The sequence below is a fragment of the Halichoerus grypus genome, chromosome X (genome assembly GCF_964656455.1).
Source record: "Halichoerus grypus chromosome X, mHalGry1.hap1.1, whole genome shotgun sequence".
Lineage (NCBI taxonomy): Eukaryota > Metazoa > Chordata > Mammalia > Carnivora > Phocidae > Halichoerus > Halichoerus grypus.
The window spans coordinates 55579415-55603406 of record NC_135727.1 but is presented as its reverse complement, the minus strand read 5'-3'; the positions used below and the strand labels follow the sequence as shown (position 1 = coordinate 55603406).

The following is a 23992-nucleotide window of genomic DNA, read 5'->3' as shown; positions in this document are numbered from 1 at the left end:
GAGTGGATAGAAAGGAGAATGAGATATAGGGTCTTCTGTCATATTGACATAACAATATAAACTCTCAGAGTTTACATACACTACCAGTAATAGGTAACCATACATTTTTAGAGTTTTATCTTTTCCTTAACCCATTCATAAAAATTATGTCACTTATGAAAGGCAGTTGCAGTGTTGAGCAAAATGGAGTAGACCTAAAGACTTAGGCTTGAGTCTATACTTTGCCATTTATTGCACAGGAGACCAAACAATTCACATAGCCTATTTTCTCATCAGAATGATTTCACCTCCTACAAGATCATATTGGTGATGACTTAATGTGTTTTTTTTTTTTTGACTTAATGTTTGTGAAAGTGTGATGTGCTGTACAAATGTAACGTATTATTAGTTATAGTACTAGTTCCATTACTTTGCTGTAGGTGAGAGGGTTTTCAACCAGGGACATCTGCTACATTAAAAACAGTAGTCCTCTCTTAATTGTTTACCTTAGTCACAAGAGGGCTCTTCATTTAAATAGACAATTTAGCTTGGAATTTATGGTACCAGAGCTCCCTGATGGGTCTATCAAAAATTGGTTTTTGTATGAATAATTTTACTATTAAGCTAACTCAGTTCCACAATGACTAAACTCTGAGTGGAGCTGAGGGAGTGATTTGATTTATCCAAGATTCCCCCCAATTTATTTAGAGGCTGTTTTAAGCTGCTTCAAGAATATCTCTTTATTTTGCAACATAAATTACCAACTAGACAGGTTTATCTCCATTTTGGAAGTATATCACATTTAAAACTTGAGATTTTTTTTACTATGAAAAATGTTGAAAAAGATAATTGTGTTGTCATAGAAAAATATGCAACATTATAAATAAGAAAAAATATATAGTGGTGTTTTGAAGAAAAAAATTTGAAACACAGCTGCATGAAATTTGATACTTGATAAAATATAACACTGTGACAGAAGAGAGAATTAAGGAATAATATATAAAAATTGCAAGACAACCCCATTCACCCCCCAAAAAATAACTCCATAAAAGTCCCTTTTAGATTGTCCTAAATCTGTGTATTATCCATTGTAAAATATACATTTGCCTTGGTTAATAGATCATGCTTTTCCATAAGAGAAAAGAGTTTTTCATCAATCTGTTTGTCTCAACTCAAAGGAATTCAGTATGTTGCCCCCTCAAATGCACAGCCAGAGTTACCTCTCCCAGGTCTTCAAGGTAGCCTCCCCCTTGAAAATTTCCACCCTTTCTCTTAAGGGTTTTGGCTAAAGACCAACTCAACATCAGTCACTTCTGGAGTCGTAAGTTGTTGCCACCTACAACAGCTAGGAGAGAAAAGAACTGGTATCAACTCAGGCACTACCAATGTGGCCTATGAAGCAGTTAATCCCTTTACCTGAGTTCAATAAATAATTCTCAGGGGAAACATTTAGCTCCTCAACTTCAGAAGACTCCCCATGCCCTCTGTCACAGGCAGCAATGGCACCTATTTGTTATAAATGCATATACCTGTCCCTCTGGTCTTTTCTGAATTTTAACAAAGCAAAGTGTTCATATGCTTGTTTGGTTAAGACATTTCTAAAGTAGAAAGTTTCAGTAGAAAACCTTTCTTTTCTAGGAACACTTCATTGAGGTAATAAAGAACCAAGAATTCCTCCTGCTTCCAGCTAATGAAATTTCGAAACTTCTGTGCAGTGATGACATTAATGTGCCTGATGAAGAAACAATTTTCCACGCTCTAATGCAATGGGTGGGGCATGATGTGCAGGCTAGGCAACGAGACCTAGCAATGTTGCTTTCTTATATCAGACTGCCATTACTTCCACCACAGGTATGGAAATTTACCCAGGTAACATATAGTTCTAAACTACCACTAAACATAAATCCATTCCTTTTTTGTCTAATTTTATTTTATTTATAGGATTTCTGTTAACTGGAGTGTATAGTATTTGTCTCACAGAAGGACATATCCAACCTTCAATTAGCACTATTTATGATGCAGAGAAAACAAGTATTAAAAAAAGCTACAGATAATCCCTAAAAAAAAATCTAAGAAAGCATATTCTTTAGTTTCAGTTTCTTCCTCATCAAACAGCACTTGTAAGAAGCAGAGAAAATGACTAGGCTCTATTTTTTCTTTTCCTGCCCACCTTCTAGGCAAGCTGATAATAACCAATATAGTAGCATCCCAAAGGAGACTTTAGCAAGGAGTTAGTCTGGCTAATACTAACATGGTTAATTACCTGCTATGATTGAAATCATACTATAGTAGCTTCAGATGAACTACAGAATCATTATAATTACATCCTTATCATACATGCTGGAGGATTATAGTAAAAATGATTCTAAAAACAAACACCCTTGGATATGATTTGGGATTGACCTACCTCATACTGAATTTTAGTAAGTGAAGCTTAGTGAGGTTGGAGTGCAGTCTCATTATATACTTCTACCATTGGTGATAACAATTTTTTTCTGTAGCAAATTGATCAACAGTAGATATCAATTGTATATTGTATATATATAAATATATTGCACATATGCACATTTCATATATTATATAGCCTGTGACTGAAATCATCAAACATCATCCACATTGGAAGGAGGAGCTTCATCTAGATCTAGTGGATCAGTAGTTTCATAAACATTAAAATTAATAAATTTTCAACAAATTACCAATTAAATGCTAATATTCAAAAATAGAATATTAATTTACTGATGATTTTTCTACTTTTTTTTTTACTTTTATCTGTTAATTAAATCCATGGAGCTACATATTTACTATGAAGAATTTATCCATATGCAATGAAAGAACACTGACTGCTTTCTTGGGTATAGCAAATTTATTCAAAAGGCAAGGCAATGGTAACACCAAAAAGAGAAACATTAAAATATACATGTAATTTTAGAACCAAGGTTCAGAATCTTTGGAAATTTTATGTTTGTGTGAATGTGTGTATACTTGCATGCCTTATTCTCATGAGAGGGTTCTATATGATTCATTAGATTCTCTAAGGCAGTGCTACTCAAAATGACTGAGCTAGCAGCTTAGTATTTCCTTAGAGCTTGTTAGAAACCCAATTTTCCAAGCCCCCACCACAGACGTACTGAAACAATTTATGGGGGTGAGGTCAAGGAATCCATGTTTTAATAAGTTCACCAGATGATTCTTAGATATGCAAAAAAACTGAGATGCACTGGTATAATGGATCAGAGGCCCTTAACTTTATATTGCTTTTTCTATATGTTCTTTCAGCAAACTGCTTAGTTTGGACTTGTCTTACTTTATTGGAATGAGGAGAAATTTCCAGCCCAAACTCACAACCAATGGTCTTTGGCCTCCCATCCCTGAGTATGCCTTATGCCTAAAGTGTGGACTGTTGTGAACTTTTCCTAATGGTGGTAGTGGTGGGTAATATCATACAGAATATAGACCTTCCAAAACAACTTTAATAGTGACTTTAAAAACTATTCTAGAAATGAAACATATGAAGAGAATGGTGGTAAATCCCTGAAGAATATTTTGAAATAAAGTTACATAACTCAGTTTTCAAACTTATTTTCCGCAGCATATGCATTAAGGAAATGCTTGAGGTCTCACCAGCCAAGTCAAAATAGTTATCCATAAGAGAACTAAGCTGGGATTAAGCACTGCAGAACAGGAAATTTCAGGGAAGTTTTATGGGATGAGATTAGCATTTCCACTTCAAACTGCAATTCCTCCCAATGTCCTATGATACTGTAGACCCAAAACTCCAATGAACCAATATAAATGACCCTTGGTAAAATTCTGAAACAAGCTCTTCACTTCTCCTCAGCTCACCTCAGGAAAAATATTTTACTTAGCTTTTATCCCATTCAATGAGGGTCTTAGTGTCTGCCAGGCAATGATGGTTAGAAAGGATTGATCATCTACTATTGCTAATGTTTTGGCTACCTACTAACACATACGCTTTACTGATGTACACATGTACATGTACAGATAAAAAGCATCTACTTTCAGAATACTTTACAAAAGTGATTTGATGATAAAGATGCAGTTCTTTATGGGTGATATTACTTTATTTTAACTGGGCATGCTTGTACCAATTTCTCTAAATCCACCAATAAGGTGGCTGCTTATTTGGCTACATACAGTAGACTGGAAGATGCTTGTTTTGTGTAGGCATAGATAGTCTCTTGAACTGCTTTCAGTAACCCATTGTGAACTGCTTTCACTAACTCATTTTCTAAGTGTCTTTTCACTTTCACTTCTTGATATTATATGTGTATCTATTCAAAAGATGTATAATATGTCAAATAAATCTGAACAGATCAGTAGCTACTACTATGAGATCTTTAATCATTTTAACTCATAAGTGAACATAAACATATGTTACTAAGTAACTTAAAATACTAACACTTTTACATTTGAATTAGCTCAAGTTTTCTCCAAGGTTATATAAGCAAAAATATGTTATTTTTAATGGTAGGTTATTTACTTCATATACCATGCATCGTTACTTTTCAGTTACTGGTGGATCTTGAAAACAGTTCTATGTTTGCTGGTGATCTTGAGTGTCAGAAGCTCCTAATGGAAGCTATGAAGTACCATCTCTTACCTGAGAGAAGACCTATGATGCAAAGCCCTCGGACAAAGCCTAGAAAATCAACTGTGGGGGCACTTTATGCTGTGGGAGGCATGGATGCTATGAAAGGTAACAGGAATGATTAATTTAGAAAGTATCATTTAAAAAAATATATTCTAAACATCCCCCAAATTATGAAGGTGGAATTAAAGCAATATTTAATTTTGTGCATCTAAAGCTAATTTTAATAAATAGCATAATTTATGTAATTTTACAATTTTTTTCTTAACTTATGGGGATATAATCCTTTAATTAGTGTTAGCTAAGCTCTTAATAGGTACTTTTATTTTATGGCAACAATTTTTAAATTTGAGCATTTGCTTTGCAATATAAGATGTTTTCAAGGAAAACTTACTTAAGGTTTATCATAAATAGAAGGGTTTAGAAAATTTGTATAAAGAAAAGCATATTTATTTTTTGACAGAAATAGAAGAGGGGCCTTGCTGCAAGTTCCTATTAGATGCTCAAAGACCAGTTACAAAGAATCTTGAAGTGTTGGTGCTACAGGATAGAAAACTGGTTCCAAACTGAGGTTCAGCTGCTCGCCATGTGAAAGTCAGTACTTGAGAGACAAGTAATGGTGGGAAAAGAAAGATTCAGAAAGTCAGCATCTTGGGCAGATGGTGGACTAATGTCTTGAAGACCATCTCCCCAGTATAGATGAAACCAGAGGGTTTTAACAGAGAAGTTTGGGAAATGGTGGGGGCTATGTGCAGGGGAAACTTGTGCTCAGGCAGTTAATCATATGTCAACATGACCTTGAACAGACTTGCTGGGCAGCTGTTTTCAAATGTGGTCAGGCCTTATCTTTTGGGATAGTCTGGTCCTTCATTCCTTAAGGCCAATGGTCTGCAAAATCTCAAGGAAAGTAGGTTAATTCTATTATAAACCAAGGGACTTAGGTCAACAAACAAGGAGTCCATAAGCTTGAAGTAAGTTAACACTTAAGACCAGTTGGAGTGCTGTTACAAATCCCCACTGTCAATCCTTCATTCCATTTCTATGGAACATACATAGAGGTCCATCATCTGTAACTGCTTCAAGCTGAATTAGGGCAGACTATGGGCTTTGGAATGGAAGGATTTGACATGGGTGCAGGACTTAGCTTTTGGTTCCTTGTTCTCATGGAGGGGTATCAGAGGTAGTTTTTTTACCTCATTTTTCTACATTGTTTGGCACTACATGGCATCATTAACTTTATCTCCAAGTATAGTCTAAGGAATAGTAACAGTATAGTTAAGCCCAATTTTATCATTCCCTCTAAAATTGATCTGACACCAAGAGAATAGACCAGTATCAAAGAGAATAGATCAGTAAACTAGTCCCAGCCACCTTAGAAAAATGGGATGTTGTGGGCAAGGGCCTGTTGCAGCCATGTGGCTTGCTGCCTGATTTTGTCTCTCTAGGTTCTTACTTCCAAGGACTAGTTAATATAGGTACAGCAATCGGTGTTAGCTATTATATAGACTCTACCTTGTTCAGCAAGCAATCAGGTAATTAATAAGAGGCATTTCTTTTTTTTCCATACCTTCAGATGAATTTTATCTGAGTAATCTTTTTTTTTAAGATTTTATTTATTTATTTGAGAGAGAGAGAAACCACATGAGAGGGGGGAGGGTCAAAGGGCGAAGCAGACTCCCCGCCAAGCAGGGAGCCCGATGCAGGACTCAATCCAGGGACTCCAGGATCATGACCTGAGCCGAAGGCAGTCGCTTAACCACCTGAGCCACCCAGGCGCCCTTATCTGAGTAGTCTTTTTTTTTTTTTTTTTTTTTTTTTTTCTGAGTAGTCTTAATAGCAGCTACACACATTGAAAGCACAGCAACACAAACGTATGTAAGCTATATAATATATTCTATTACTGAGGTTGGTGTACTTTCTTTTATTATTATTAACATATAATGTATTTGTTTCAGGGGTACAGTTCTGTGATTTATCAGTCTTACACAATTCACAGTGCTCACCACAACATATATCCTTCCCAATGTCTATGGAAACAAACAAACAAAAAACAAAGGTTAATGCTTGGAGCAAATTATAAACCCAGTATCTGGTTCTAAGGGGTCCCAATGAGAGGAGTTTTAGATGTCAGGCTCAAAGCATCTTCAGATGGAGTGGGAGCAGACACTGGCAATCTGATGGATTTTTATGGTTTATAGTTTAAATGTCTCCAGTGATTCTTTTGAGTGGCTCATAGAGCAACAGGCATGAAGATTGTCTATATATGAGCTATTGTGGCAATTTCTCTGAAGTTTCTCTTGAGTTGTCTAGCTTCAATTTTCAGGGTTTCAGGAAAAAGGGCAGTTTTATTTCTTAATTATTTTAAGACAAGAGAATAGGAGAGCATTGGAAACCTTATTTTGGAGAGTCATAGCCAGATATTGGAGGAAACCAGAAGAATTTAGATCCAGGCCAGTTTTATAAGGAAACAACAAACACTCAAAGATAATCAGAACCAGAATCTAACATTCATGAAGGTGTGTTACTGAGATATAATCTTTCTTTCTAAAGTCACCCTCACTCCTGTCAAAGATAGCCAAATTAAGACTGATTTGTTTGTAAGATAAGTTTAGTTTTAAAAAATTTAATTAATTTTTACATAATTGTTTACATAAGTACAGCAAGAATGGTGATTGACCATAGAGATTGTTTTAAAACCTGCTTTGGTGGAAGGTTTTACAATGAATTTTAGATTAAACTTTCAATAGCCTCTCAAGGCCAGAAGCCAGGCAAAAAACTTGTCATCAGATTTGCCTGTAATACCTGTAGATTTGAGTGACTTCTTCTTTTCCTGAGGTCCCTGAAATATCTTGAGATTCCTGCACCTTCCAAGAACTGACATTTTTTACTCACCCAGTAAGGCTGGTGGGAACTCTGTAAGCAATGTGTCAGGCCAACATTTCCAAGGGTCTTTATTGGCTCCATACAGTCAACTTTAGTTCCTTAAAGCTGTCTGGTTATATCTGAGTCTATGTATGTCTTTCTTAAATATGACATTCCACTTAAAGCCTTGGTAAAATAACCATTGTTTCCAATAGTATCTTGTTATAAGGAGTACCCATTTTCATTGAATTTATGCAAATAATGATAATTACCATGACAGAAAGAATATTCCTTGAGAGTTTCCAAATTCTTCAGGGATCAGGTAGCAAGAAAAATAAATACTTCAGTTTGTTTACAAAATAATATTTTTTAAAGATTTTATTTATTTATTTTTGTCAGAGAGAGAACAAAAGCACAAGCGGGGGAGGGGTAGGCAGAGAGTGAAGTAGGCATCCTGCTGAGCAAGGAGCACAATGCTGGACTGGATCCCAGGACCCTTGGATCATGACCTGAGCTGAAGGCAGACATTGAACCAACTGAGCCACCTAGGTGTTCCTACAAAATAATATTTTTACCAAATTTCTGTAAGTCATAGATATCTTAAGAGAAAAAGTTTCCTTAAATTTGGAAAACATTAGAGAAACAGCAATGATTTAAATAAGAATTATAAAAATATAATCATTTTTTAAGTTACTTAGTCCCATATTATTAATTCTTGCTCTGTTTCAATGCAGTTTTTCCATTAGTTCTGGAAATTCTTAGTTTAGTTTTATGATCTTAAAAGTATCAGACCTGCATCTGTCAAAAGTCCTTTTCAGGAAACTCCTTGAAGCTGAAATGCATTTTGCAAGAACATCAGAATAATTGCAAGGGACAAAAGATTCAAAAACGGCCATGTTTAAAAATCTGATAAGAGTTTATTATAATGTGTTTGTCAAGGAAATGCAGTTATTTCTGTGATGCAGAACATTTTAATAATTAGAATTACATGTGATAACATTATGCCAAGATATATTAAAATTTTAGGAATTTTACATAATTTTTAAAACCATCCTGACATTTACCCACATAATATAACCTAAGAAAATTAATCATTATTTGTTTGACAATGCTTCCAGTGTAACTTAACATACCAAATAAACAAGACTAATAAATCAAAAAGACTTTATTTAGAATTTGAATTTTTAGGAAGTTTGTTAAGAACCTCAGAAGATTCTAAACTACATGCCTAAATAAGATCATAGATCACTATAAAATTTATATTTTATTATTTATTTAACCAAGGTGACAATAAGAGATCCCAAAGGCAAAAATAAAGGTTTACATAGTTGTTAGCAAAACTTAGTTCCTTTAATATTGAGAAGATTTAGTAATCAAAGACCTAATTAAAAACAAACATAGAAACCTTGTTTTTCTGTGCAGATAAAAATAAAATACTTTGTTTATAATTTCTTATTAAGAGCAGACCAACATAAAATAAATTTTGTCTTTTTAACAAAGTTAAGCCAATTTCTAGAGAAAAAACAAATTCCAATCTTATATCACTGTTCTTTTAAAATTCATTTATTCCAATCTTAGTGAGTCCTGACCATAAGTATTTTTTTCCAAAGATTCCCTTCATAAACTTTCTAACTGCTTTTATAATTCAAATTTTGTCATAACTCTTACCTCTCTATAAATAGCCAGTCTTATTTTAGGAAAAATTACTTTTCCCCTCAACAAAAATGTATTTTTATTCCTCATGCCTTTCTTACATATCTCCTGTTTTCCTATATGCAGAGTTGTTTTCCTTACCATTTCTAGCTGTCTCAATCACATGTATCAAAATTTTAACTCTCAGAAACCTTTCTCCAGTGAAAACTAAGTAGTAACCAGTTGTGGATGGTCTATTAGACCAGAATTTTTTAGATTGGCAAATTTATGAATATATTTTATATTTTATAAAATGTGATTTTTTTCATAGAACTTTTTAATAAAGCATAAGACATGCTTATTAGCAGATCCAAGTATATTTAGTTTTCTATAATAAAAAGGTAAAATCAGATAAACCTATATTTAGTAATTAATGTTAAAACATTAACATTTTATCTTATTTTGTAAAGATTTGGACATACAATGAATTTAACCCAATTTATTATTTAACCTAGCAAAACTTCAAAGTTTCAAGTTACCAAAGATTTTGGAAGCTATTTAAAAGTTTACCTTTACACTTTTTTAATCTATTCAACCTACTTGTTCTTAACAATTACCCATGTAAACTTCATTAGATAAAATCAATCATTATTTTAAGTAATTGTTATTGACAAATTGTAACAGTTACAACAAGAATTTAACTAATACATTCAGGTAGAATAAAAGCTAGTTATCTGTATTATATTTGATGATGATAACTCCAAAAGACATGTTTATTTTAATTAAACCATCAACTTTGATTGGCTTTAATAACAAATATGTTACACCCTTGTCCACTAAAAAGTCAATTAATTTGTTTCCCACTGTCAATTTTATCTGGGCCTCTTGTGGAGAAATCTGAAGTAAGCAGTTTAAGTCCAGGGGAGCCCTTGGGCCCCTTCATGTTGATTTAGGAGTTGCTCCAGTTTGAACCTCATAAGGATGTGGCCCAACAGCTTGGGGTGCTTTTTGCTCTTCAGTAGTGAGGCTAGGAGGAGCAGGAGTCAATGGTGCTGAAGGCACCAAGGATGGTATAGGAGCCACTGAGCGAGAGGCACCCATTGTGGTACAAGAAAAGAAGGAGAGGGAAGACAGAGCAAGAGGCAGCAGGGGTGCCACTGGCAAGGCCAGAGGCAGATTTAGAGTTTGGATTAACATTCCTCCATCTCCGTTTTTTGTTTCTCCTTCCTGAAAAACAGTTTTTTGTTTTTTTTTTCTCCTTTGCTTTACAGCTTTCTGGTGGAGGTGGAAAAGCAGACAGTGGGTTGGGCATTGGTTCTGGTGTTAGTGCTTGCGCAGATGGAGTTAGGATTTCCAGTGTCTGCCTGTATTCCGCCTACTTTTCTTTATTATTCTGATTATTAGGAAGGTCAGGTGTCTTAGATTTTTGTCCTCCTTATCTCTCTGGACCATCAATTAGGTCCCTTTCTGTGCAGCATCTTTATTATGAAGTAATATAAAAGCCTGAATGTAGGGAATTTTATGCCATTTATCTGATCTCTGACAAAACAACTCCAATTTACAAGAGTGTAATAATTTAGAGATCCATTTAATGGCCTCTTTCTTTCAAGCTCAAAACATACATATGCCAAGAAGTGTTACAATAAAATACCATTTTTTAAAGATATGGAATCATAACTATAAGTATGCCCATCAGACAGAATTCACTCCAGTGTGCTCTCAGATGGAACAAAACTAAATCCTTCCATTCCTATGCAGATTCCTAAAACAGACAATCAGACAAACAGACAAAGTGCTTCTGAGACAGACAGATTCCTCTCCTTCAAGGAGAGACTGGTATGGAATCACTTCTGAGTCACTTCTCTTACCAGTGGTACCACAAATTGACCCAGAAAGGTCCAAATGGCTAAACGCTCAGATGACATAGAAAAAAGACTCCCAGAATGCATGTCAGTGGACTGACTTGATCCTAGATCTCAGCTCAAACAGTTGAACAGATGCATGTTTCTTCTCCACCAACAAAAAGCAAAAGTAAGCAGTCCACACCAGGTTGGAGAAGACAGGGAGCCTCCCTGAAACAAAAGGAGTTTGGGCAAATGCTTGGGAAAATCCTTCAAATTCTCCACCCTAGGGTTGACTAACCACAAGCAGATGGCTCCAACTATCATAGCCACTGGCTTGGGAAATGAATGGGTAAGGCCTGGCCCTGTCTTGGCCAACTGCTCCATCCCAGGAATCCCAAGGGGGCTAGATAAATTGGAAGCACAACTCTTGGCTAGCTCACCAAAATCTCTTACCAGACAGAGAACCATTTCCTAATTCAGGTTTGGCTGCTTTCCCCTTGAAAAACAATACTTGAGACACAAGTAATGTGGGAAAGGAAAGGTTGCTTTATTCAAGAAGCCGGCTACTTGGGAAGATGTTGGTCTAATATCCCAAAGACCATCTTCCCAGTCCAGATGAACCATAGAGTTTTAATGAGGAGGTGTGGGAAATAGCTGGCTATGTGCAGGAGAAGTTGGTGCTCAGGCAGTTCATTGTATGTTAACATGACCTTGAACAGACTTGTTGACATCAGTGGCAGCTGTTTTCAAATGTGGCCAGGCCTTATCTTCTGGGAAAGTCTGGTCCTTCATTCCTCAAGGTCAATGATCTGCAGAATCTCAAGGAAAGTGGGTTAGTTTTAAGACTTAGGTCAGCAAACCAGGAGTGCATAGCTTGAAGTAAGTTAAACCTTAAGACCAATTGGAATGCTGTTAACATTGATAACAAGGTCAGCAATTTAAACCTGGAAAGAAGTAATGATTTTACATAAGAATTTTATCAAAGGGAATAGGGACAACTTTCTGAGGCCATCATGTCTACTCTGAACCCTTCTGAGAACCCATTTTTCTATATCTCTGCCTTTTTTGACTTGATTTCTTAGTCTATAGACCCACGTTTCCAAGACAATGAGGCAAGAATTTTGTAATTAAGATATGGGTTGTGTAGAAATTAAAATCAACCTACTTAAAATCTGCCAAATCATGCATAGAAATGTTATTTGATACCTTATAAAAAATAATGCAAAAGTCAAAATTCTGTGCCACTGGAGGGGCGCCTGGGTGGCTCAGTCGTTAAGCGTCTGCCTTCAGCTCAGATCATGATCCCAGTGTCCTGGGATCAAGCCCCGCATTGGGCTCTCTGCTCAGCGGGGAGCCTGCTTCTCCCTCTCCCACTCTGCCTGCTTGTGTTCCCTCTCTCACTGTCTCTCTCTGTCAAATAAATAAATAAAATCTTAAAAAAAAATTCTGTGCCACTGGAAACCAATTCTTTCTTCTGATATGTATAATTAGAAACTGAAAGACGATATAAGAAATTTGCTAATTAATCATAAACCTATAAAACAAAAGCTCGTAAATGCAATTATTTATAAAGTAGCAAAGTAACTTCACAGAACTAATGCTCTTCAGAAAATAACAAATGCCATGAGATCCTATAATTAATTGCGAGTCTGGTAACTTGATATTTTATTACATTTTGTTGAATAGAATGAATATTAACAACACTTTAAAAGGTGTCTAGTTTGATATTTAAATTTAAAGGGAACTACATAGAAAATGCAAGCATAGTTATCCTTAGTTTCTAATTAAAAATAATAGTTTAACCTGCAAAATGAAAAAAATGGAACACTTTGTAGTTTTTTTTTTGTTTGTTCCCTATTTTTGTTATTTTTCAGCTTCCTGTTGTTTAAGTTATATTAAAAAATGAATGTGTTACAAAAAATAGTAATAAGTATCTACAGTTCCTTATCAGTTTTTTTAAGAATGACTGAAATGTGAACCTATAATCCCCTTGACTCTATTACCACGGTCTCATATGGAAGGAACTAAGTTTCATTTGAGACTTCATGAGTACCTAGTGTATGGAGAAGAAAAAGGCCCTATGGGAAGTTGCAGACAACTACAATAATAGTAAAAAACAACTATTTTTGAGTTCCTCATCCTTCATTGGCATTTTGCAAACATAATTTCTAATCCTCACAATAATGCTATAAGATAGTATTGCAGTTTTGCAGATTAGGAAACTGAGGCTCTTAAGGTTACATAGCCAACCCAAGGACAAGCATCTAGAAAGACTGGAAGTGGAATTCTTACTTAAATTATATGTTCCTTTTTGCTATACTGCCACTATTTTAGAAGAAAGAGCAAAACAACAAAAACTGACCTCTCTTTTTAAGGGTCTTAGAATCTATAGAAAAATGAGGTTGAGCACTTAGGGCCAAGAAAGAAAAGAAAGAAAAATAACCTTAAGTATAACAAAACATTAAAGGGGTAACATTTATCTATATAAATCAGTATTACATTTCCATTCTTTCATAAAACTATAAAAATAATTTCAATATGTGTGTTTTTTCTTAGAGTGCATTATTTCGTTTTTTAAAGATATTTTCTGAATTTTCCCCTTTTGATGTCTAGGAAATGCAGTACTTCTTCTGTCCTTAATTTTCCTTTTGACTCATACAGTTAACTTGGAATTAGTTGGTAGATATAGGCATCACACAAGTGGCTGGGGCTAACTGTAACTCCTACCATGTATATTAAAAGAATCATCAGAAAGTTGTATGATCACAGAGTCAAAATTTACAAAATGGTCAAATGGTAAACTTTGGGCTTTTGTACATAAAGGTATGCAGTAACTTTTCATTTATTAAAAACAATGAATTCTGAGAGGCAGTATGGCATGGGATAAATGGGAGGCTAATATAGTTATTTTTAGATCATTTTAAAAATAGATGGAAAGATTCCATTCCTTTTGACAGCTGCATAATCCATTGTATATATATTTGCAATGACGTAGATGGAACTGGAGGGTATTATGCTGAGCGAAATAAGTCAATCAGAGAAAGACATGTATCATATGATCTCACTGATATGAGGAATTCTTAATCTCAGGAAACAAACTGAGGGTTGCTAGAGTGGTGGGGGGATGGGAGGGATGGGGTGGCTGGGTGATAGACATTGGGAAGGTTATGTATTATGGTGAGCACTGTGAATTGTGTAAGACTGTTGAATCACAGACCTGTACCTCTGAAACAAATACTACATTATATGTTAAAAAAAAAAGAAGAAGAAGAAGATAGCAGGAGGGGAAGAATGAAGGGGGGGAAATCGGAGGGGGAGACGAACCATGAGAGACTATGGACTCTGAAAAACAAACTAAGGGTTCTAGAGAGGAGGGGGGTGGGGGAATGGGTTAGCCTGGTGATGGGTATTAAAGAGGGCACGTTCTGCATGGAGCACTGGGTGTTATACGCAAACAATTAATCATGGAACACTAAAAAAAAAAAAATAGATGGACAAAATCGCTAAATCAGATATATTCACAGCTATAGGAGCTATCATGTTCTGAACAATACTACGTTAGGTTGGTTTTGTTTCCTCTTGACCAGATCATAAATGAGGGTCGAATAGGAGCTTAGAGATGAATTGAGAAACAATATTTGCAACGTTTTAGGGAAGGAGATTTTTATACACAGAAACATCATAAAATGAGTCCTAAGGAGAGACGTCAGTAAAAAAAAAAAAAATCTAATTTAAGTTTTCCCATCAAATGTAGAGCTGACATAGTAGGCCAGCTACGAGATTTACATTTTGATTAGTTGAAGCAATAGTGGAGGTAGGTAAATGGGCTGAAGAAATCTTCAGAATTCAAGATATAGAACTACCAGTTATATATGTTCATAGACAAAAATAAGAGATGTGGGATATATTAATCTTCTATATTTCATCTAATGCCCAGAAAAAAAAAAACTAACTTGGCATAAAACAGACTTCTACATTATTTCAGTGTAAATCTTCTGTATGCACTTGATTAATGTACCTTTGTACAATTTCCTGACTACTTCACTATTAATATTTCTATAATTTTAGTAAGTAGATCAGCCTAGTCTTCATTTCCCAATCTAAATTCGCTTTTTATTTACTTCCACTAATGAAAAGAGTTTGAAATAAAAGGTTAAAATAGGAAGAAGTGGGTAGGAAGACAGATTTGGGAAGATTGGAATGAGGAAGTAGAAAGATCTGAAAAAGTTCAGAAAAAAATGGGCTGGTTGACAGAATGAAAGTTGATGCGTGTTTGTAGATATTCCAGTTTTAACAGGATCATCCAGAGATACTTAGTGTAGAAAGGATATTCTTCTAAGTGGTGTTATTTGATCTTTCAGTAGTAAATGTAGTCAATAGAGCAATTGTTGATCTGTAAATCAGCATTCAGCCAAATCCATCTTATCAGTGAAAGATGGAGGTATTAAAGATAAAGGATAATGAGTATCTGTATATACACAAGTTTTTATTGTGAAAATCCAAACTCTTGAGACATAAATACTTACAGTGCAATATTCATCAGAAAAGATCTAAAACTACAGGAAAGAAATAAACACTATCTTCACTAAGCTAATATACATAGAAAAACTTTCAGAAGCAGCCATAGATACAATATACTTTGCTTAAATTTTGACTTGGTATGATCTCATACCATAGCATTATAATTGGTCAGTGGATACAGTTCAGATGTAAACATATTTTCATCATAACTAATGAATTATATTTTCTCCACAAGTTGCCCAGTAGAATAACAACTGAGAAGTGTTTTTCGCTTATTCCAATGGTTGGCTCTATGCATTTGTGATGAAATTCCGTAAATCTGCCAAAAGCAGTCTTAAGTACACTATATGTGTGAATAATAAATCTTTATTTCCTACCTTGGTTATTAGTCAGAAACTTCCTTGTGCAAAATCAACTTTTACTAAAAAATAGCAGCAGCTATTCTGAATGACTGGTAAAAAAGCATTGCTCACAGAAATGACAATTTATTATGTACTAAAGGAGCTAGAAAAATAAGAACAAATGAAACATAAGCCAGCAGAAGGGAGGAAATAATGAAGATTGCAGCAGAAATAAATGATATAGAAACTAAGAAAAAATAGAACAGATCAGTGAAACCAGGAGCTAGTTGTTTCAAAAAATAAAAAAATAAAATTGATAAATGTCTGGCCAGACTTATCAAAAAGAAAAGAGAAAGACCCCAAATAAATAAAATAAAAAATGAGAGAGGACAAATAACCAACACCACAGAAATACAAACAATTATAAGAGAATATTATGAAAAATTATATACCAACAAATTGGACAACCTAGAAGAAATGGATAAATTTCTAGAAACATATAAACTACCAAAATAGAAATAGAAAACTTGAATAGACCGATAACCAGCAAAGAAATTAAATCAGTATTCAGAAGTCTCTCAGTAAACAGAAGTCCAGGGCTTCATGGCTTCATAGGGTAATTCTGCCAAACATTTAAAGAAGATTTAGTACCTATTCTTCTCAAACTATTCCAAAAAATAGAAAAGGAAGGAAAACTTTCTAATTCATTGTATGAGACCAGAATTACCCTGATACCAAAACCAGGTAAAGACTCCACTAAAAAAGATAACTGCAGGCCAATATTACTGATGAACATGGATGCAAAAATTATCAATTTATTACGAAGTAGTGGCAATTTACTATGGCAGTAGTGACAGTATACTATGGTAGCAAAATTAACATTTTACTAGTTGAGTAGAAAATGAACTTTTATTAACACATAAAGTAGGTAATATCTCAGAACTAAATTCTTAAATATAATAAATAATTATAAATAATCTTAATCTATTTTTAATTATAATCCTTCATTTTACTGTCATGGAAAATTGTATGAATCAACACCAAAGGCCCTTTTAAAAGGAATTTTCATTCCTGTTTCTTTAGTCACTTGTATTTTAAATCAACACACACACAACTGAGTAGAATAAAAGGACATAAATTCATATATTGAATGACCATAGGTAATTAAAATAATGATGGATGTGTAAAGAGTTGGTAATAGATTCAAATTATCATGTTGACACCTGTGTTAGTACTACTAGTAGCATATTATAGCCAAAGAAACCGTTACAAGTATACAAACTATATACGTTAAATGAACTGTTTTATTCTGACTCTTCCATTTGGATCCGATGGTAGCAAAATATTACCTTTGCCTTGTCAACCAGGTTAGAGAATTGTTGGGTACTTTAATTTGAGTTGCAATCACTGATTCTATGCTATAAATTATAGGTACATAAATATAATGTGAATGATGCCAACTAAAATTTTTATATAAGCAGTTTCCATTTTTTAATATCCCTTTAAAAGGTACCACTACAATTGAAAAATACGATCTCAGAACCAACAGCTGGCTACATATTGGCACCATGAGTGGCCGTAGGCTTCAGTTTGGAGTTGCAGTTATTGATAATAAGCTCTATGTCGTGGGAGGAAGAGATGGTTTAAAAACTTTGAATACTGTGGAATGTTTTAATCCAGTTGGCAAAATCTGGACTGTGATGCCTCCCATGTCAACACATAGGCATGGCTTAGGTAAGAGCTTAATGTTACATAGTTTCTAAAGAATGGATCATTAGTATATCTTTTTAAAAATTTAATACAGCTGTACATTATTGAGATTTTATTTTATTTTAACTCCAGTATAATTAACACACAGTATTATATAAGTTTCAGGTGTACCATATAGTGATTCAACAATTCCATACATCACCCAGTGCTCATCATGAATGCACATTATTGGGATTTAGCCAAACCCTTAGTCAAAATGTCTCCAAAATGTTGAAAAGCTGAATCAAATGGTAAAAACGTGTGAAACACTTTTTTCTTGTTTCAGATGTCATACTTGTTAATCCTGCCTCCCTTCAAATGTATTTTAAAAGGGTACCACTTTAGGAAGAATAAAAAGTTTTGGAAGGAATACATCATTGAGGAACATAAAACTACAATAGGGAGTTTTCTTCTAAACTAAATTTAGAAAAAAAAAAAGCACTTGATGATGGAAAGACATTGTGTTTCTAATTTGATGAACTTTGTCCCTTCCCATAAGAGGCAAATCTGTATTTCAGCAAAAGGCTTGGGACGCAGGTCCAAAGCAAGGATATTTAGAAAAAACTGCTTTGATTGAGAGCAACTCTAAGTTATACTTAAGCTAGAGACTCCCAAGAAGTTTAAGAAAGATGAAGTGGAGACTTCTGAAACAGCTGGGAACTTTGATTCTCCTGAATATTTGTCAGGGTAAATCTTTCTTCATGGTAGACTCCATAAATTTTCAATATCTTAGAGTTTGTTTAAAAAGCATAATAATTGCCTTATTTTTTTAAGAACTGACTTACACATCTAAAAAGTGGCAGGTATTGTCTTTTTTCCCACATTATCTAAAAAAGTGTCCATGTCAAATGATAAACTATATAATTATTCAGCTCAGTTGTGTCAGTGTGATTCCTAGACATTGCTTAGAAAACATCTTACAGAGAAATCATAGCAAGTTTTTAAAATCTAATTGATATTACTAAGAAGGTAGAAGTGATGAAGTTATACCACTGAGATGCTAATTGAGATGGTGAAGAAGGTGGTGGGAAAAGGCTAATTATGTGAATTCCCAGAGAAGCAGTTAGATAGGGGCAATTCATAGTATGTAATGGAACAAATTTCTAACTAAACCTCAAAAATCCCTGTTTATTTGGTTATCTCATGTGAATTTTTTTATCACTATAATAAAAAGCAGGGGTTAAAAAGACCTACTACAGCTAACCTATGAATAAACTATGAATAAACTAAGAATTATCTAAGATTCGGTATAGATGTCTCATCTATCCCTTACATATAAAAAATGATGTTGAAATTATGCCAGAAAAAATAGTTTGCATTTTCTATTACATCCCTAGAAATGGTGTGTTCCACTACTTCCATTAACTTCAGTATTACAACAATGACACCCTGCCATTATACAGTAACTATGCCTGAAAATTTCCTAGGGTTGAGAGACCATGTTTAATTTCATATCAAGATTAGTAAATTATAATGTATACACAAAACCATTTAAGAAACAAAAACAATTTTTTAAACAGCCAGTTGCTTGCAAAATGAAAAAAAAATTCATTATGTGTGGTATACCTAGGTGAGACCTCATGTTATTTTTATCTCTTAGGTGTAACCACGCTTGAAGGACCCATGTATGCTGTCGGTGGTCATGATGGATGGAGTTATCTAAATACCGTAGAAAGATGGGACCCTGAGGGACGTCAATGGAATTATGTGGCCAGTATGTCAACTCCTAGAAGCACAGTTGGTGTTGTTGCATTAAACAATAAGTGAGTAAACCCAAATATGAATGCTCTTTACTCCCAGGTCATGTGGTACAACACTTCAGTGATGTGATCCATCAATCAATAAGCATTCTCAATGACCAGGACATCGTAGTAATCAGTAATATAAGTCCTTTGTTGGAACTTTCCCTTCATTACATGGAAAATGCTTGTCTAAAATGAACATTTAATTAAATATTCTGTCTTGCCTTGCTACTCAAGCATCGTCCTGGGACCAGCAGCATCAGCATTACCTTAGATCTATTTAGAAATGCTGATGGGGTGCCTGGGTGGCTCAGATGGTTAAGCATCTGCCTTCGGCTCAGGTCATGATCCCATGGTCCTGGGATCAAGCCCCGCATCAGGCTCCCTGCTCTGCAGGAAGCCTGCTTCTCCCTCTCCTGCTCTCCCTGCCTGTGTTCTCTCTCTGGCTGTCTCTCTCTCTCTGTCAAATAAATAAAATCTTTAAAAAAAAAAAAAAAGAAATGCTGAATTTTAGCCCCACCCTAGACTTCCTGAATCAGAATTGGCATTTAAAAAATATCCTCAAGTGACTTGTGAGCACATTAAATTTGAGAAGCACTTTTATAGGCAAAAAAGTTCCAATTTTGCCTTCAAGAAGTTACCATTTTTTGCATCATGACTTATTCTTATTAAAACTGGTTAGTTTTGGGGGCGCCTGGGTGGCTCAGTCGTTAAGTGTCTGCCTTCGGCTCAGGTCATTATCTCAGGATCCTGGGATCGAGCCCCGCATCGGGCTCCCTGCTCAGCGGGAAGCCTGCTTCTCCCTCTCCCACTCCCCCTGCTTGTGTTCCCTCTCTCGCTGTGTCTCTCTCTCTGTCAAATAAAAAAAATAAAAAAAAAAAAAAACTGGTTAGTTTTGTAATAGGGCAAGTCTTTGTGTTCTTTATCATTCACTGTCCTGAGTGTTCAGGGTTCCCAACTCTATAATTACACCGAGTCTTATCTTTCTGAATCTTTCCCCCTTCCTGATCACTTGCCTATGACAGCAAGGTAATATATTAAAACCCAATGACATTAAAGGTTGCTAAGATCTTTGAATTGTTACTTCTTCAAGGCAATTATGCCATTTCTAACAAGAGGCCTTTAGAAACAATGACCAGCATATAGGAGAGACTTTAATGATCACAATTTCAGACACCAGAATTGATCAGTGGCAGGAGACAGCCTTGTGTGTCTGTACTGACTGTATATAAAGTCAACATTTCATCATACAACTGGGAAATTTCAACAAAGATGGTTTATATCACCTTGTGCATGAAGTAGTAAATGTCTATTAAGAGGATACCCAGTCTTAAGAGGATGGTTTATATCACCTTGTGCATGAAGTAGTAAATGTCTCTTAAGAGGATACCCAGTCTTACAGTTATATCACCTTGTGCATGAAGTAGTAAATGTCTATTAAGAGGATACCCAGCTTCTAGGAGTTGACATACTGGCCACATAATTCTTAGAGCTTAAAATACTCCTAAATCTGATTATCTTTGGCCTGATCTCAATATCAGGTGACTTGGGAACAGTCTCCTACTTATTACAGAACAGACTGAAATCATCAAATTTGACTAATTTAATTATGTTTTACTGACATGCTATTATTCACAACTGAGCATGAAGGGCAGTTATAAACATATGGTTTAGTAAATGTTTATGTTTTTTATTGATGCAGGATTAATTTAAATTAGATTAAAAATACTGCTCATCATAAGAATTGGCATTCTAAAATTTATGGAAGAAATGGGATAGCTAATATATCTTCTTAGGAAAAAATCCAGTTTGTTGATTCTATCTTATTCCCTTAGTCGTTTATTAAGTTAGTCTCCTTAATGACAAATTTTTTTAATATATTTTATTTTATTTTATTTTATTATGTTATGTTAATCACCATACATTACATCATTAGTTTTTGATGTAGTGTTCCATGATTCATTGTTTGCGTATAACACCCAATGTTCCATGCAGAACATGCCCTCTTTAATACCCATCACCAGGCTAACCCATCCCCCCACACCCTCCCCTCTAGAACCCTCAGTTTGTTTCTCAGAGTCTATAGTCTCTCATGGTTCATCTCCCCCTCCGATTCCCCCCCTTCATTTTTCCCTTCCTGTTATCTTCTTTTTTTTAAACATACAATATATTATTTGTTTCAGAGGTACAGATCTGTGATTCAACAGTTTTGCACAATTCACAGCACTCACCATAGCACATACCCTCCCCAATGTCTATTGCCCAGCCACCCCATCCCTCCCACCCCCCACCACTCCAGCAACCCTCAGTTTGTTTCTTGAGATTAAGAATTCCTCATATCAGTGAGATCATATGATACATGTCTTTCTCTGATTGACTTATTTCATGACAAATGTTTTTAATACTAAGTAAAACAGTTCATAAAGATAAAAGGGATTTTAATGCTATGCAGTTGAACCTAGCCAAAATCATAAGGTTGCTGGAGTTAGTCTTTGGAAACATCCTACCTACCCTTTTTATATTTTAATTTCCAGGTTTATTGAGGCATTGACAAATACTGCCAATGCTTTTGATATCTCCTTTCTCTCTCTGTCTTCATTTCTCATGGAATGTTTTAGTCCATTGTGTCAAACTTTCACAAAAATGATGAAGCCTGGGAGGTTTGGAGTAGATTAGACCTTGAAAAATGCCTTTAGGTAACTATCCATTCACAAACTGAGGGCATCCACTACAAAATACTAAGGGAGTAGAACATATAGTCATAAACTTGAATGCTTTGTACAAGGTGTTTTTACATTTATTCGATGCACAAATTGAAAGCATTTTATACACACACACGCGCGCACACACACACACACACACACTTCTGCTCTTTTTTCCTAGACTATATGCTATTGGTGGTCGTGATGGAAGTTCCTGCCTCAAATCAATGGAATACTTTGACCCACACACTAACAAGTGGAGTCTGTGTGCTTCAATGTCCAAAAGACGTGGAGGTGTGGGAGTTGCAGCATACAATGGATTCTTATATGTTGCTGGGGGTCATGATGCCCCTGCTTCTAGCCATTGCTCCAGGCTTTCTGGCTGTGTGGAACGGTAAAATATTTCTATTTATTTATGTATGTATTTTTTTTCAGAAATGAGAAAGATTTTTAGGCTACTAGAAAGTTGTCTCCCAAATAAGTGTTAATCTTTTCAGAGGATTAATTTTTTTTTGTAAAATTGCACACTTACTCCTAGGCTCAAAATATTTTGAAGAAATTCTTCTAATGTATTTTAGGTGTATCATAAGAAATATATTTTTAAATATTCTTTTATTGTTTGAAAATCACCATATAAAATAATGAAATAAAAGGGATGCAAGAATAAAGAAATTTAATGCCAAACTATATCACTCAAACTATTCACCATCTCAAATCAATATGACTTTACTATTTCAAAAATTATATTAGTCCCCAAAGGATGAAAGCTATACAGAAAGAATTCCCAAAAAGAGATGCTAATTATATTTTGAACAATAACTCTATTTTATTAAGTATTTGATTTTCTAAAGGTAACTTCTTTAAATGGGAGACATTTGTTTGGATAAAGTGTGATAGGCTTGTTCAGTAACTCATTCACATGATTTGTAGTTATAATATTCACATTCTCTTCAAGAGTGTATATAATATATATATATATATATATTATAGATAATATATATTTATATATAATAGTTAAAAGATATTAACTTAAGGCCAAGTGACAAATTTGCAATTAATAAGGTTATCAGAATTCAGAAGATGGAGATCAGTATGGGATGATGTCCTCAAAAAATTCATGGAGGAAGTAGAATTTGTACTTTGTATATACACAATATAATGAAGGGAATTTCAGGTCTAGAAAAATTCACAATCCAATCCATGGATATAAAGGAGATAGATTTGTAGATAAAAGCAGAGACTTTAGGTTGAAATGTAATTTGGGAGGACAATTCAAAACACAAATAAGTACCAGATCATTTGATAGCCTGAAATGTCAAAGTGGAAGCTTTTGGATTTTAACTTGTAGTGAAGGGACAATTAAATTTAAGGGGAGTGGAATATCACAAAGAAAACTATTTAAGGGAAATTGATCTAACAGTGATATAGAGGATAGAATTTGGGAAGAAAAGACTAAAGGGACAAATATGAATATTATATGTTTTCTTCTGAGAAACATACCACTGAATCATAATTGATAACACTAATACTCTGTTTCTTATAGGAAATAATTGATCTGTGGTAGGTTTTTTAAAAAGGTTAATCATATTAAAACCATATGATCATTTAAATTGATGCAGAAAAAGTACAACATCCATTCATAATAAAAATAAAAACTCAAAAAGGAGATTAGAAGGAACATACTTCAACATAATAAAGGTCATATATATGAAAAACCAGCAACAGCAGCTAACATACATAATGGGGAAAAATTGAGAGTTTTTCCTCTAAGATCAGGAACAGGACAAGGATATCCACTCTCACCACTTTTATTCAACACAGTACTGGAAGTCTAAGCCACAGTAATCAGAGAAAATAAATAAATAAATAAATAAATAAATAAATAAATAATAAAAGGCATCCAAATAAGCAAGGAAGAAGTCAAACTTCCACTATTTGAAGATAACATGATACTATACCTAGAAAATCCTAAAGACTCCAACAAAAAAAAATCTACTAGAACTAATAAATG

The 23992-nt window shown here is 34.5% G+C and overlaps 1 protein-coding gene across 1 annotated transcript in view; it reads left to right on the top strand.

Moving 5' to 3' along the window:
* Window positions 1–23992, top strand: part of KLHL4 (kelch like family member 4) — a 169567-nt gene that overhangs the window by 105450 nt on the left and 40125 nt on the right. Inside the window, 5 exon segments of the mRNA XM_078063878.1 lie at window positions 1618–1830; window positions 4510–4696; window positions 17298–17522; window positions 19138–19300; window positions 22163–22375. Of these exon segments, the coding sequence (XP_077920004.1) occupies window positions 1618–1830; window positions 4510–4696; window positions 17298–17522; window positions 19138–19300; window positions 22163–22375 (1001 nt within the window).